Source organism: Heterodontus francisci, chromosome 25 (genome assembly GCF_036365525.1).
Source record: "Heterodontus francisci isolate sHetFra1 chromosome 25, sHetFra1.hap1, whole genome shotgun sequence".
Lineage (NCBI taxonomy): Eukaryota > Metazoa > Chordata > Chondrichthyes > Heterodontiformes > Heterodontidae > Heterodontus > Heterodontus francisci.
Window position 1 is genome coordinate 49,806,159 of NC_090395.1, and position 13,754 is coordinate 49,819,912.

Sequence of the window (13,754 nt, forward strand, 5' to 3'; positions counted from 1 at the left end):
TAATATCCATTATAAGCCCACCGACTCCTATAGCTACCTTGACAACACTTCTTCACACCCTGCCTCTTGTAAGGACTCCATTCCATTCTCCCAGTTTCTTCATCTCCGACGCATCTGCTCTAATGATGCAACTTTCACAACAGTGCCTCTGATAGGTCTTCCTTTTTCCTCAACCTAGGATTCCCTCCCAATGTGGTTGACAAGGCCCTCAACCATGTCCTGCCCATTTCCCACACATCTGCACTCACGCCTTCCCCTCCCTCCCAGAACTGCGACAGGGTTCACCTTGTCCTCACTTTCCAACCCACCAACCTCCACATCCACAGGATCATCCTCCGCCATTTTTGCCATCTCCAGCGTGATGCCACTACCAAATGCATCTTTCTCTCCCCTCCCCTGTCAGCATTCTGAAGTGATCAGTCCCTCCGCGACACCCTGGTCCACTCCTCCATTAACCCCAACACCTCGTCCTCTTCTCACGGCACCTTCCCATTCAATCGCAGGAGGTGTAATACCTGCCCTTTTACCTCCTCTCTCCTCACTATTAAAGGCCCCAAGCACTCCTTGCAGGTGAAGCAGCAATTTACTTGTACTTCTTTCAATTTAGTATACTGTATTCGCTGCTCACAATGCGGTCTCCTCTACAATGGGGAGACCAAACGCAGACTGGGTGACCTCTTTGCAGAACACCTCCTCTCAGTCCGAAAGCATGACCCCGAGCTTCCGGTTGCTTGCCATTTCAATACACCACCCCCTGCTCTCATGCTAACATTTCTGTCTTTGGCCTGCTCCAGTGTTCCAGTGAACATCAACGCAAGGAGCAGCACCTGATCTTTCGATTAGGCACTCTACAACCTTGCAGACTGAACATTGAGTTCAATATCTTCAGAACATGACAGGCATTTTTTTTATATTTTATTTTTTAACCATGTGCCTGCTTTTCATGCAGTCAGAGCTGTTCATTATTCCACTATTAACACTCTCTCTGGACTAATGCTTTGTCTTTCACCACATTCATTAACACATGCTTTGCCTTTGTCCCAGGACAACTTTGTTATTTAATCTCCCTCTGTCCTATCAAACATCTTTCCCTTTGTTCTCTCCCCCACTCACCTCCCCTTCACTTGTTTAAAACCTGATTTTTCTAACCTTTGCCAGTTCTGATGAAGGGTCACAGACCTGAAAGGTTAACTTTGCTTCTCGCTCCACAGATACTGCCAGACCTGCTGAGTATTTCCAGCATTTTTTAAATTTTGATTCAGTACTCACAGCTATTTTCTTACCTACTAGTGGCATAGTGTGTTCACAGTACCTTTGCTGACAGTTTAGTTTCTACACTTTGGAGATTCGTTCTATCACATTAGGATTGGTGGCGCTTTGGCTGCCTTAGATTGGACCTCAGATGAGGAGCAATATGTAGATGCATAGCAGAGAGGGGAGCAGCAAAGAGGGGAGCTCACAGCGGGCAAAACAGGGTCGACAGGCAGAGACTCAATCTTCTTGGCATGTCTGAACAGTAGTGTCTTAGGAGGCTCCAGATGCCACATCAGATTGTGGCAGACATTTACAAACCCCTGCTGGACCTGCCAAAGTCATCACTGCCCTCAGCTTTTTTCCCACCAGATTTTTCTCTGGCTCTGCTGCAGCTTTATCCAGGATTTCCCAGTCAACAGCCCACAAATTCATAAAATAGGTGACTGACGGCTTGCTTGCCTGGGCTGGCAATTATGTCAACTTTGCCTGTGAAGCTGTCAGTCAGAATGAGTAAGCACTTGGGTTACGCTAGTGACTTTTCACAGGTAGTCATCAGCTATACACAAGTGGCAATCTGGGCACCCCATGATTACTCAGTATTCGTTAACCACAAGAGTTGCCACTGCATCAATGTGCAGCTGTATGCAACAACTAAAAGATATTTCTGCAAGATTCCCAGAGAGCTACCATTATGATTTTGTCCTGCAACAGTGCAAGTTCCCTGATGTCTTCAGACCTGTAAGTATGCTTAGGGGGTGACCACTGGGCAATAAGGGATGCACACTTCGAGCTTAGTTCATGACACCCGTCAAAAATCCTCCCAATGAAGTGCAATGGCACTAAACTGAATGCCACATGACCACCAGATGTGTGATTCAACAAGCCATCGACATGCTAAATAGGCGGTTCAGGCGCCTATACAGATCTGGAGGCCCCCCCCGTCCCCCCTCAGTATCCACCGGCCAGGGTCTCCAAATAGCCATGGTTTGCTGCGGTCTGCACAACATTGCACAACAGCAAAGCTTGGATCTGCAGGAGGTACAAGACAATGAGCTCAGACCTTCCTCGGAAGATTCAGAGGTGTAAGGAGGAGGAGGAGGAAAATGATAAGGGCAATGCAGCACCAGCTGCTCACATTGTTGCCTGGGATGCTGGGGATGCCCTTATTAAAGCAAGCTTCACTTGGTTTGTACCAGTGGACATATGCCACAAGTACATGCAATGGCCAATCTTCCACTCACCAACCCCAATGCCACTGACAAAAACAGTCCTGCAAACAACCAAGCATCCCTTTCGCATCGCCCCATTGGTCCACTTCAATTCATGTCTTCCTGCTCATCAAACAAGTTCAGAAGTTACTTGCCATTCAGCGTGAACAAGATAAGAAAGTGGTGCAAAAGAATAATATTGATGTGACTGAACTAAAGAACAGAAACATAACAGCACAACCTTTTCTCATAAACCAATGTGTATACCTTTATGCAACTACAAAGCCATACTGTTCCTGTTCCTACAATTCCTACATGGTGTAACCCCTGTGGATTGAGCAGAGGTAGAGGCTAAGGTGTTTTTGGCTGATATCCTCTAGGTTTTGTAGCCTGTGAGGGCTCTGGTAAAGACTGCTCCACTTGTACTAGTGCAGGACCAGCCTCGGCCACTGGGAGATATGGTAGCATGTGGGGTACTGACCGAGGGGAGTGGGGGGCCATAAGTGACAAATGGAAATGCTTCGATTGGAATCTCAACTTCCATGTCCCCTTTCGCTTTCATCACTCTGATGGCTCAGCCACATTTCACTGCTACCACTGTTACGGAAAGCACATTGATGCAGATCGGTGGGGCTCTAAAAGGCCAAGGCTAAAGTACCTGTCATCCTATTTAAGGCAGCAGACATGTTGGCATCCTGCGTATGCATGGTCATGGTCAAGGTGTGCAAAGACCTATTTGATTGGGGTGTTTGATGTTCCCAATGCTGATAACTCGATCCATGGAAGAACGCATCATCTCAGTGGCCTGTGGCATTAATCTACTCATGATTAAAGTGGACCTATCCATTCTCTCTGCAATCATGGTGAGTGGAATTGGAAGGTCCATCACATATTATCTGCTGCTGCTCAATGTTTCTGCTGTTCATCGACAGCCCACAAGTTGTGGCAACCAATTCCAGCTTGGAGGGGACTGCATCCTCCAATGCAGACGCTTCACTGTTGGCCCTGTCACCACCAGCTGCTCTTGCTCACTTGTAAAGCGAGAGCCACCTGCTGAAAATCCAACTATCTGTCTATGAGGTCTCACCGAAGCACATGCATTGGTCACTTTTCCAAAATCCCCTCCCCATTCGGAGTGTCACTGACACAAAACAGCCCTGCAAACCATCAACCACCCCTTTTGCATCCCCCCATTGGTCCCCATCAATTCCTGGCTTCCTATTCATCAAACAAGTTCAAAAGCGACTTGCCACACAGCACCCAAGAACGGGCAAGACTGGAAGCTGGGACAAGGATCTGACCTAGTGGGTAATATTGCATGAGTCCTGTGATGGTGCACTCTCGGATTCAGCTCCTCTGACGAATTGTTGTCCATGACCTTCAGCAACCCCTGGTGCATGCTTGAAGGCTCTATCAGAGATAAAAGTCATGAATGAATACTGGCAAGATAAGAATGTTGCAAGGTACTATTAGGAGGATGATTATTTTTCACTTGCTGTTCAAATCATGTCGACATGATTGAGTACCATTTAACATATCGTGGATGATATTTAATTGTGTCACCAGGTAGCTGGGAGCTCCCTGATTTTCCATCTCCGACGGTTAGACACACCAAAACTCTACTGACCTCCAGCGCCTCACGTATAATTTGTTCTTGGACCAGACAATAAGAATTCAGACAAGGAGACACCTGATATATTGATAGCAGGATGATTTATTGAGGCAAAAAGCAATACTACACAAATCCAAGGCAGTCGATATCCTAGTCCAGGTGGCCTTTACTCTCCACCGGCTCTAGTGGCACAGACGGCTCGTGACTCATCTTCTCTTGTCTCTCCCTTTGTCATCTTCAAATCTGTGCACCGAACCTCTCCAGGTCTATTCCTTTATTCTTCATAGTCAGTGGCTCCTCCTGTGCTCCGGTGGATTTGCTGCGTACTAATTGTTGGTTTATACATATCGCTGCTTCAATTGGCCCTGCCATTTCATTTGTCGATGCTTCCATTTATACATTAATCATGATCACATGCGCAAAACAATCGGCTGGATGGGGATCCTGCCTCCATGAGCTGCCGGCCAATCAGAGGGCCAGCAGCTCAGCAGTATCGGCACTGCTACCAGGAGCAGTGGCCACTGCTGGTATTGCAGAGGCCTTGGACTCAGACCCAGCGGTGGAACCCCAGATCAGAGGTAGGTGAGGCAGGGCCGCTAAGGTTAGTCCGGATGAGGCGGATTGGGGGGGGTCCCAGTGGATAAAGTTGTTCCCGGTAGAGGTCCTCCATGGGCCACAAATTGCCCATGGAGGAGCGACCACCCCCAAGCCCACAGGGATGGCACCCCATTTTACAAGGCATCCTCCCTGCACAGTGGAGGCCCCCCCCCTGCCACTGGTAAGAACCCAGCAGCAGCGGGCAGATGCCCTAATTGGCTGTTAATAGACCACTTTAAGGCTTCAATTGGCATTTGGGTGGGAAGGCTATCATCGGCCTATCCCAACCCTGGGATGGTCGCTGAGGAACGGGGAGGTAAGGGGGCTCCCACCACCTGTCACGATTCTCCACGCCCCCCCCCCCCACCCCCCACGCCTCCGATCCCGCCTTGGGGGGCCCATAAAATCCCAGCCAATGTGTCCTTGGTGCACACATTACAACCTTGAACTTCATTAGTTCATACATTTCCAGTGAAACTTATCCTGCTTTTCGATTACATTTTGACCACAAATTGTTACATAGTTTTTGATATTTGTTCTTTGCTTTCCCTTTATCTGTTCATGTTATTAATCTGCATCACACTATAGGAAGGATGTGATTGCACTGGAGAGGGTGCAGAGAAGATGCACCAGGATGTTGCCTCGGCTGGAGCATTTCAGCTATTAAGCGAGAGTGGATAGGCTAGGGTTGTTTTCCTTAGAGCAGAGAAGGCTGAGGGGGAACCTGATTGAGGTATAAAAAATTATGAGGGGCATTTATAGGATAGATAGAAAGAAACTTTTTCCCTTAGCAGAGGGGTCAATAACCAGGGGGCATAGATTTAAGGTAAGGGGAAAAGGTTTCGAGGGGATCTGAGGAAAATAATTTTCACCCAGAGGGTGGTTGGAATCTGGAATGCACTGCCTGAAGGGGTGGTAGAGGTAGGAACCCTCACAACATTTAAGAAGTATTTAGATAAGCACATGAAATGCCATAGTATACAAGGCAACGGACCAAGTGTTGGAAAATGGGATTAGAATAGATAGGTGCTTGATGGCCGACACAGACACGATGGGCCGAAGGGCATGTTTCTGTGCTGTATAACTCTATATCTCTATGACTATGTGGTTTCAGTTGACTCAATCTGTGCAGGCAGCACTTTTTTCACTAAGGCACACATCTAAATTTAACTCTTCATTTACCAAAACTTATAGGGGCCATGTATAAAGGTACATAAAATTCATTCTGCAAAAAAGATATAAAAAGCTAATATTTCCTACAATTGAGTGCCATATGACATATGGGTGACTGATATTTAATTGTGTCACCATGTAGCTGGAGCTCCCTGCCTGATGGCCAGACATGCCCACACTCCACTGACCTCCTGTGCCTCACCCTCTGCAGTTGCTAGTTGAGAGATAGTTCTGGTTCTCTTCCTTTTCCTGGTGCTCTGTGCTCTCTTCCCATGCAACAAGAGAAAGAACAGACCCATGAGTGAGTGTAATGGCATGTGTTCAGCCAATGGATGGAGTACATGTGGTGAAGGAGAGTATGAGGGAGAGGCATGAAATTGCCTAAGGATGAGGGTGAGTGGGAGCGCTGGCTTGTTAGATGGTGATGTGAGGAACTGCATACAGACAGGGATGACTGCACCTGCAAGGTAAGTGGGTAAACTGAGGAGTGATCTGATGGAGTAGGCTTGAGAAGACAGATTGAGGGGTTGGGTGATTCGCACAATAAGATAAGATGTAGGTGAATGTGTAACTACTCACCTTTCCTGACTTGCTTATATCATTAAACTGTTTCCTGCACTGCATCCAACATCTTCCAAAATTCTATAGATTCTGGTACAGTTCCTGAAGATTGGAAGGTAGCAAATGTAACCCCACTATTTAGGAAAGGAGGAAGAGAGAAAGTGGGGTACTACAGACCTGTTAGTCTGACATCAGTAGTAGGGAAAATACTGGAATCTATTATAAAGGATGTTATAACTGGAAATAGAAAATAATGGTAGGATTGGGCAGAGTCAGCATGGATTCATGAAAGGGAAATCATGTTTGACAAACCTGTGAGAGTTTTTTGAGGATGTAACTAGCAGAATAGAAAACCAGTGGATGTGGTATATTTGGATTTTCAAAAGGCTTTCAATAAGGTCCCACACAGGAGGTTAGTAAGCAAAATTAGAACACATGGAATTGGGGGTAATATACTGGCATGGATTGAGAATTGGATAATGAACAGAAAACAGAAAGTAATGGCTCATTCTCAGATTGGGAGGCTGTGGCTAGTGGGGTACTGCAAGGATCAGTGTTTGGGCCCCAGCCATTCACAATCTATATTAATGATTTGGATGTGGGGACCAAATGTAATATTTCCAAGTTTGCTGATGACACAAAACCAGGTGGGAATGTGAGTTGTGAGGGGGATGCAAAGAGGCTTTAGGGGAATTTAGGCAGGCTAAGTGAGTGGGCAAGATAATGGCAGATGGAATATAATGTGGAAAAATGTGAAGTTATCCACTTTGGTAGGTAAAACAGAAATGCAGAGTATTTCTTAAATGGTAAGAGATTGGGAAGTGTTGACGTCCAAAGGGACCAGGATATCCTTGTTCATAAATCACTGAAAGCTAACATGCAGGTGGAGCAAGCGATTAGGAAGGCAAATGGTATATTGGCCTTTATTGCAAGAGGATTTGAGTACAGGAGTAAAGAAGTCTTGCTGCAATTGCATAGAGCCTTGGTGAAACGACACCTAGCGTATTGTGTACAGTTTTGGTCTCCTTACCTAAGGAAGGATATACTTGCCATCGAGGGAGTGCAACGGAGGTTCACCAGACTGATTCCTGAGATGGTGAGATTGTCCTATGAGGAGAGATTGAGGAGATTGAGCCTATATTCTCTAAAGTTGAGAAGAATGAGAGGTGATCTTATTGAAGCATACAAAATTCTAACAGGGTTCAACAAGTTTAATGCAGGAAGGATGTTTCCCCTGACTGGGGGGTCTAGAACCAGGAACAGTCTCAGAATAAGAGTTAGGCCATTTAGGACTGAGATGAGGAGAAAGTTCTTTACTTAGAGGGTGGTGAATCTGTGGAATTCTCTAACCCAGAGGGCTGTGGAGTCTCAATCATTGAGTATGCTCAAGACAGAGATCGATCGATTTCAAGATACTAAAGATATCAAGGGATATGGGATAGTGCAGGAAAATGGCACTGAGGTAGAAGATCAGCCAAGATCCAGTTGAATGGGGGAGAAGGCTCGAGGGGCTGAATGGCCTACTCCTACTCTTATTTCCTATGTTCCTCTGTTCATCCTGGAGTGTGACACTAGGCTCCTGCTGTTCACTTCCTGGGAAACCAAAAACCATGCCTTCTCTGTTTCTGCCGTATGTTTCACCCTTCCATTGCTGGGGAATAGTATCTTGCTCCAGCTCCTCACAGTTCCTAGCAGCACATTAAGGGAGGCATCATTGATCTGCAATGCAGCTTTGGAAAATCTCAACTCCATTCTTTAACTTCCTCCTCTCTTGTTTCCAACTGCTCCAAATTGCAATTTTTGGGTTGGCCTTTTAAATACTGCAGTTCAGATTGCATCATGTGGGCCATCATCACACTCACTGCCATTGGTTGGACAGAAAATCTGGAATTAAAATGATATTGAGGTGGCTGAGTTAAAAAGCCACTGATAGACACAGCACATAAGGAGGTATTAGGACTGATGATCAAATCTTGGTCAAAAAGGTAGGTTTTAAGGAGTGTTTTAAAGGAAAAGAGTGAGGTAGAGAGGCAGAGAAGTTTAGGGAAGGAATACCAGAGCTTTGGGCCTAGGCAGCTGAAAGCATGTTGTCAAAGCAAAGCTTTGATTGCAAAATGGCTGATGAGAACGCTCTTTGAAATTCCCACATCCTAAGCTACTGTTGATATTCTCTGAAATGCGATTAATTTAAAAAGTTGTCTCTTTCCTTGCTTGTGTAGGACGAGTCATCTTTCTGCTAAGCCCTGAATCTCCTGGAGCTCTTTGTTAAATTTATGTCATGGGCTAATTAATCCAGGACTAAAAACACGAACTTCTGAATAGGCTGACAGAAATGTACATGTTCCTCATGGAGGGAAGTAAGACTCAGAGGGAATATTATCCAGAACTTTAGAACAGTGAAAATCATAGATAATGTGGATGTAAACAGTCATTTTTACTCAAACTGTGTTTGCACATCTTGAGGATGAGTACAAAGTGGGCAAGTTTCAATCAAGACTAGAGATTAGAAGACATTTTTCTTTCCATAGGATGGTGAGCAAATGGAATAAATTTCAATTAATGTTGCAGTTGAATAACACCTTTTAAAAGGAAATTGGCTAGGTATGTATTTACAAAGGGGTTGAAGGTTTACCGGATTTTAATGATTATTTCTCTGGGTCCAAGTCAATGGAAAGTTATGTTTAGAAGTCAGCTAAATAACAGTGGATTGATATCCTGGAGTGTTTTTATTGAATTCTCTCTATATAGTGTTACCTATGGTTATTTGGTTCCCTCAAAAGGATAAATGGATTCTGAAGAATCCATGACAGTATAAGTTGTACATGAAGCATTAGAAAGCGAACTCAATAACCCAAATGGCCTTTCCTGTCACTGCAAACTTTTGTTAATCTTATTAAAGTTTACCTGAGGATCAAAGTGTTGCAGTTGCTTACAGAAGTGTTTTATCAAATGCCTTTACTGTTCAGGGTTTTCACTTTGATGGCAATACCAGCTAATATTACATCTATGGATCGGCACCACTTCTGCATGCATTAGTGATTATAGATTTTCAGCTGCCATTATAGATGTGAAGTTGCCAGCTCAGTTTGTTGTCTGGCTTGTTAATTGTATATTAATTGTGTTGTATGGAGGTAGTGGGCAATAACTGGGCATTCACTTGAACCCCCTATAAATAGACATATACTATAACAGTGATTTTTGCATTAGGAGACATATGCGTGTAACGTGTAACTCTGTTAAATAAATATAGAGGTGTTTAAAAATTGGCTGCAGTTCTATCTTTCACCAACTGGCTTTCTGGAAAAGAATATGGCTTGACTGAAAGCTTTCTCTGCAGATCCCTTGTCAGATTATACCAGCATGATTCTTCTCACTTTGCAGGGAGAAGGCAGACAATATTCAGAAGTGGATTTTCAGGGAAGAAAATGCAGGGAAGAAAAGATCATAACATGGATTCTGGAGATAGAGCTAACAATTTCACAACCTTTGACCTGCCAGAATCACATGGTAGCGTCAGCTTTGTCTCAATTGTAGCAAAGGACAGATAGGGCAGGGGAAGCGGAGGAGAGAAAGAGGTGGAAAACAGAAGAGGGGATGAGGGGGAGAAAGTGGAGGGGAAAGAGAAAGGGGAAATGTGGAGGAAATGAGGAAAGGGATAAGAGGAGGAGGATGGAAACAGAGGGAGAAAAGGTAGGAGAACCTTATGCAATCTGGCAATGTTCAGGAGTACACTGTTTCAATGAAATGAAATTTAGATCTGCATTAGACATTAAAGTGAAGTCTGCTTTTAATTTTAAAAAGTTTTTCAACACATTGAATGCAACAGAAAGTGAGAATTAGAACAACAATGTGCAAAAACAACAATATTACCAAATGTAGCAATAGAGATGTACTGGAACTGTTTGATATGCCTGGTCATTTTCCCACAGGGAAGGAGCCCAACGTTCCTGGGAAGAGATGGTACAAAGTGCCAATGTTGTATTCAACTTCTAGAAAAAATGGCTGTAAATGCAAAAAATTGCAAACTTGACATTCCAGCCAAACTAAGGCTACCAAATATTACCATATTGGCAAAGTAGTCATACCATAAAGTGTTTCCTCCAACTTTAGTAACAATATATGTCCTATTTGATGCAGAACACAAATTACAATTGTAACTTTACCTGAAACCTTTGATACATGAACATCTTAAAAGGATTTCATCCAAAAATATTTCCAACATAACTTAGACGCTAAATCCATATGCATGTATTCACACCCACCAAGAACTGCAGAATTAGCACCTGTGCGTCTCTTTCTGTTTCCCTGACACTTCCAACATTGCTTCTGTGCCTGCAGGATAAGGTGGCAGATAATCAAAAGGAGCAGATGCACATGGCAGAAGAACCATCCTTTGACTGCTTTTAAAGAGCTCATTCCCACAGAATGGTTAGGAGTGGGAAATCTCCACCAAGTCAGGTCTAGTACCATCTTTCTTACATTCCTTCTTCTGCCTGCACCTATTCAATTGCACAGGACCATATCACATGGAACTTTTCAGGTAAATTATATTTGAAAGAATGTCAAGCAGACATCATTCTAGCATATTTTGTCTTTTGTTTATATAGATGCTGTATAAGAACCAACAGCATTACCCAATGCCTCACCAGGAGCTAATATCTTAAAGTAAATGTGTCATCCACTTCACCCAATGCAAGCACCTCATGTGACTTCAACGATGGGGCTGATTTTCCTTTGATGACCACTCTGGTAGAAGAATGTGCCTCATCATAGCATTGTTCAATTATTCAACCTGAAACTATTACATAGAATTAAATACAAATTACTATAAAGAAACAGGCTATTCAGCCCAACCAACCCAGGTTGGTGTTTATCATTCGCAAGAGCAATCGTCCCAATCCCATGTGTCCACTCTTACCCCATATCTATTTATTTCCCTTTCCTTCAAGCACCTAGCTAACCCACTCTGCTTCAATGACTAACTTTGGCAATCATTTCTGCAGTCTCTGTGGAAAATTGTTTCTCCTCTCTCCCCAAAAGCTGTTGCATTTAATCTTAAACCTATGCTCAGACTGGAATCAGTCTGTTTCCTACTATACTGTCATACTCTCCACCTTCATTTTAAACACCTCTATCAAATCGCCCATTAATATCCTTGGCTGTAATGAAAAAGCCCCAATTTTAAGATTTTCTTTGTATTTGTACTTCGCCATACCAGGTAACATCCAAGCGTTGCACCCCCTCGACTGCCTCAACATCCTCCTATAGCGTGCAGTCCAAATATTCCATGAGATTATATATGGCCTTATTCAATAGAGATGCTGCTTTCAGACAAATCTATGGCATCAAGGGGTATGCCTTGTGACCCACAAGTCATCTGTTCACTTGACTATCTTCCTTGGAGAGGTTAAGACTAGCAGAACTCCTGAAGAAAAATGCATTATGGCAACTTCTAACATATCTGGAATTCATGTGAAGGTTCTTTGCACTAGTCACACACATTTATCAGACAGTGCTGCTGATGCTGAGGCTTCCTACAGTCCACAAGCATTTGAAAAATTACCTCCTATGTTATAACCACTATATATTTAGTCTTGTCCTTTGACCTTTGTGTCCTGATAATAACTCTGAGGTGGGAAGAGCATGGGGGAAGAGGATTTGCAGATGGGAAACCCGGAGTAAGGGTTTCCAACAGGCTGTGTCAAATTTAATGGCAGGACCTGATTTAACTTGTTTCAAAAGGTTTTCTGCCCAACAGCCAATCCGAATTGACAGTTTGATCGCCTGCCAGGTGGGAAACCAACCACAGAGAGATCAGGTTCTTTGGTGTTTGGATCTGTGGTTCGGGGTAAGATCAAGGTCTTCAGAGTTTGGATGGGGGGACGAATGTTTAGGAGAGATGGGAGTCATCAGGTTTAGATTGTGGGGGGCTGATTGCGGGGCTAAAAACAAAATTGCCTGGTAGGCTGGGGGAAGCACTCCAGCTTTTCCTAGCTCACAACAATCAATGATTTCAAAAGGAAATTGGATGGGCATGTGCGGGGGATTGACTGAATGGCTCCGCAGAGAGCCAGCATGGATTCGATGGGCCTAATGGCCTCCTTCTATGCCATAAATGACTCTATAATAAGTGCTAGAAAGGAACTTACCTGAGATCTGGACCTTCATGCCTTTTTTCATCTGTCAGGTTTCCTGAGGTTTCGGAAACATGGCCTGCGGGTGTGAAAAATAAAAGTGTAGCTAAAACGGAGGCATGCAGCTTGCTTAAAATATTTTAATGATCGATCAGCCTCTTGGGTTGGTCACCTGCCACCCACCTCCCCTGCAACCCACCCCTCTATTAAAATTGGAAGTGGGTGGCTTGCAGTCCGGTTTTCCATTTTTTTATTTTTAGCCTCCCAACCGCCCCAGGGTTTAAAAGTCCCCTGTTGGAGTTTGTAATTGTATTTATTTCAGCCTGATGGGATGGAACTCATCTGCTTGATCCTTGTAAAGCTCCTGGATGGAATAAGTTTGAGGAATTTGCAGCTTTTCATTGGTATTGCCTCAAAGCACATGGTTAAGTGTAACTTAGCAATAAATTGGTAATTTCATGCAGAGTTCACAAGTGTAGCTGGTGTAGGAAATGAAAATGTAACATAACTGTAGAAAGTTGAGTTTGTGGCCCATGTTAGAGGTAACGTGTAACCCATGCTGTCCCTGTCCTGCAGTTGTTGGTGTTAACACTGGATGCAAAAAAGTGTCTCACTGCCCAACGTTAATCCTAGTGAGCACAAGGTTTGCCAAGAAATGCAAATCTCAAGATAATGTGAATGCAATATTATGGTTTTCAGAGTGAATTGCCACCGTTGTGATGGTGACAGGTAACATGTTACCCTCATGCTGCTTCACTTACAATGGCTGAACTGGTGAGGCAGTTAGAAGCTCTAAACTTTTTGTTCACATTTGTTCCTAATATATAACAATTGTCACAATAATAGCCCTTCCTAAACTGTACTTATTTCATATTAGTAAAATTGCTTTGTACCAATTTGTGTGATTGTTCTTAAAAGACTACTCCTTTAAAGCAAATGAATAATTAATCCCCGCAGGAGAGGTGAGATGAATATATAACAGTGGAGCTTTTTTTTCATAGGAAATCCTAATTTCTCTTTAGAAGAATGGCCTGAACTAGACTCGCCTTCTATTCAATTGCACATAATCGAGTACTTCAGCATTGGCACAAATTGTTTTAATGTCACTTGTCTGAAAGCTTGTGGAACTATGCATATTTCTAACAATCAAGGAAACTTTTTCACATGTAATCAGGATGACAGCCATGAAAAAGTGCTAAAATCACAGTAACTAAA

General features: G+C 43.7%; 1 protein-coding gene across 1 annotated transcript in view; it reads right to left on the minus strand.

The window, feature by feature from the left end:
- The window catches only part of LOC137384021 (cell death regulator Aven-like), a 56,567-nt gene that overhangs the window by 21,432 nt on the left and 21,381 nt on the right, over window positions 1-13,754 (minus strand). The window contains exon 2 of the mRNA XM_068057587.1: window positions 12,555-12,618. Within this exon, the coding sequence (XP_067913688.1) occupies window positions 12,555-12,618 (64 nt within the window). The remainder of the gene's footprint in view (window positions 1-12,554; window positions 12,619-13,754) is intronic.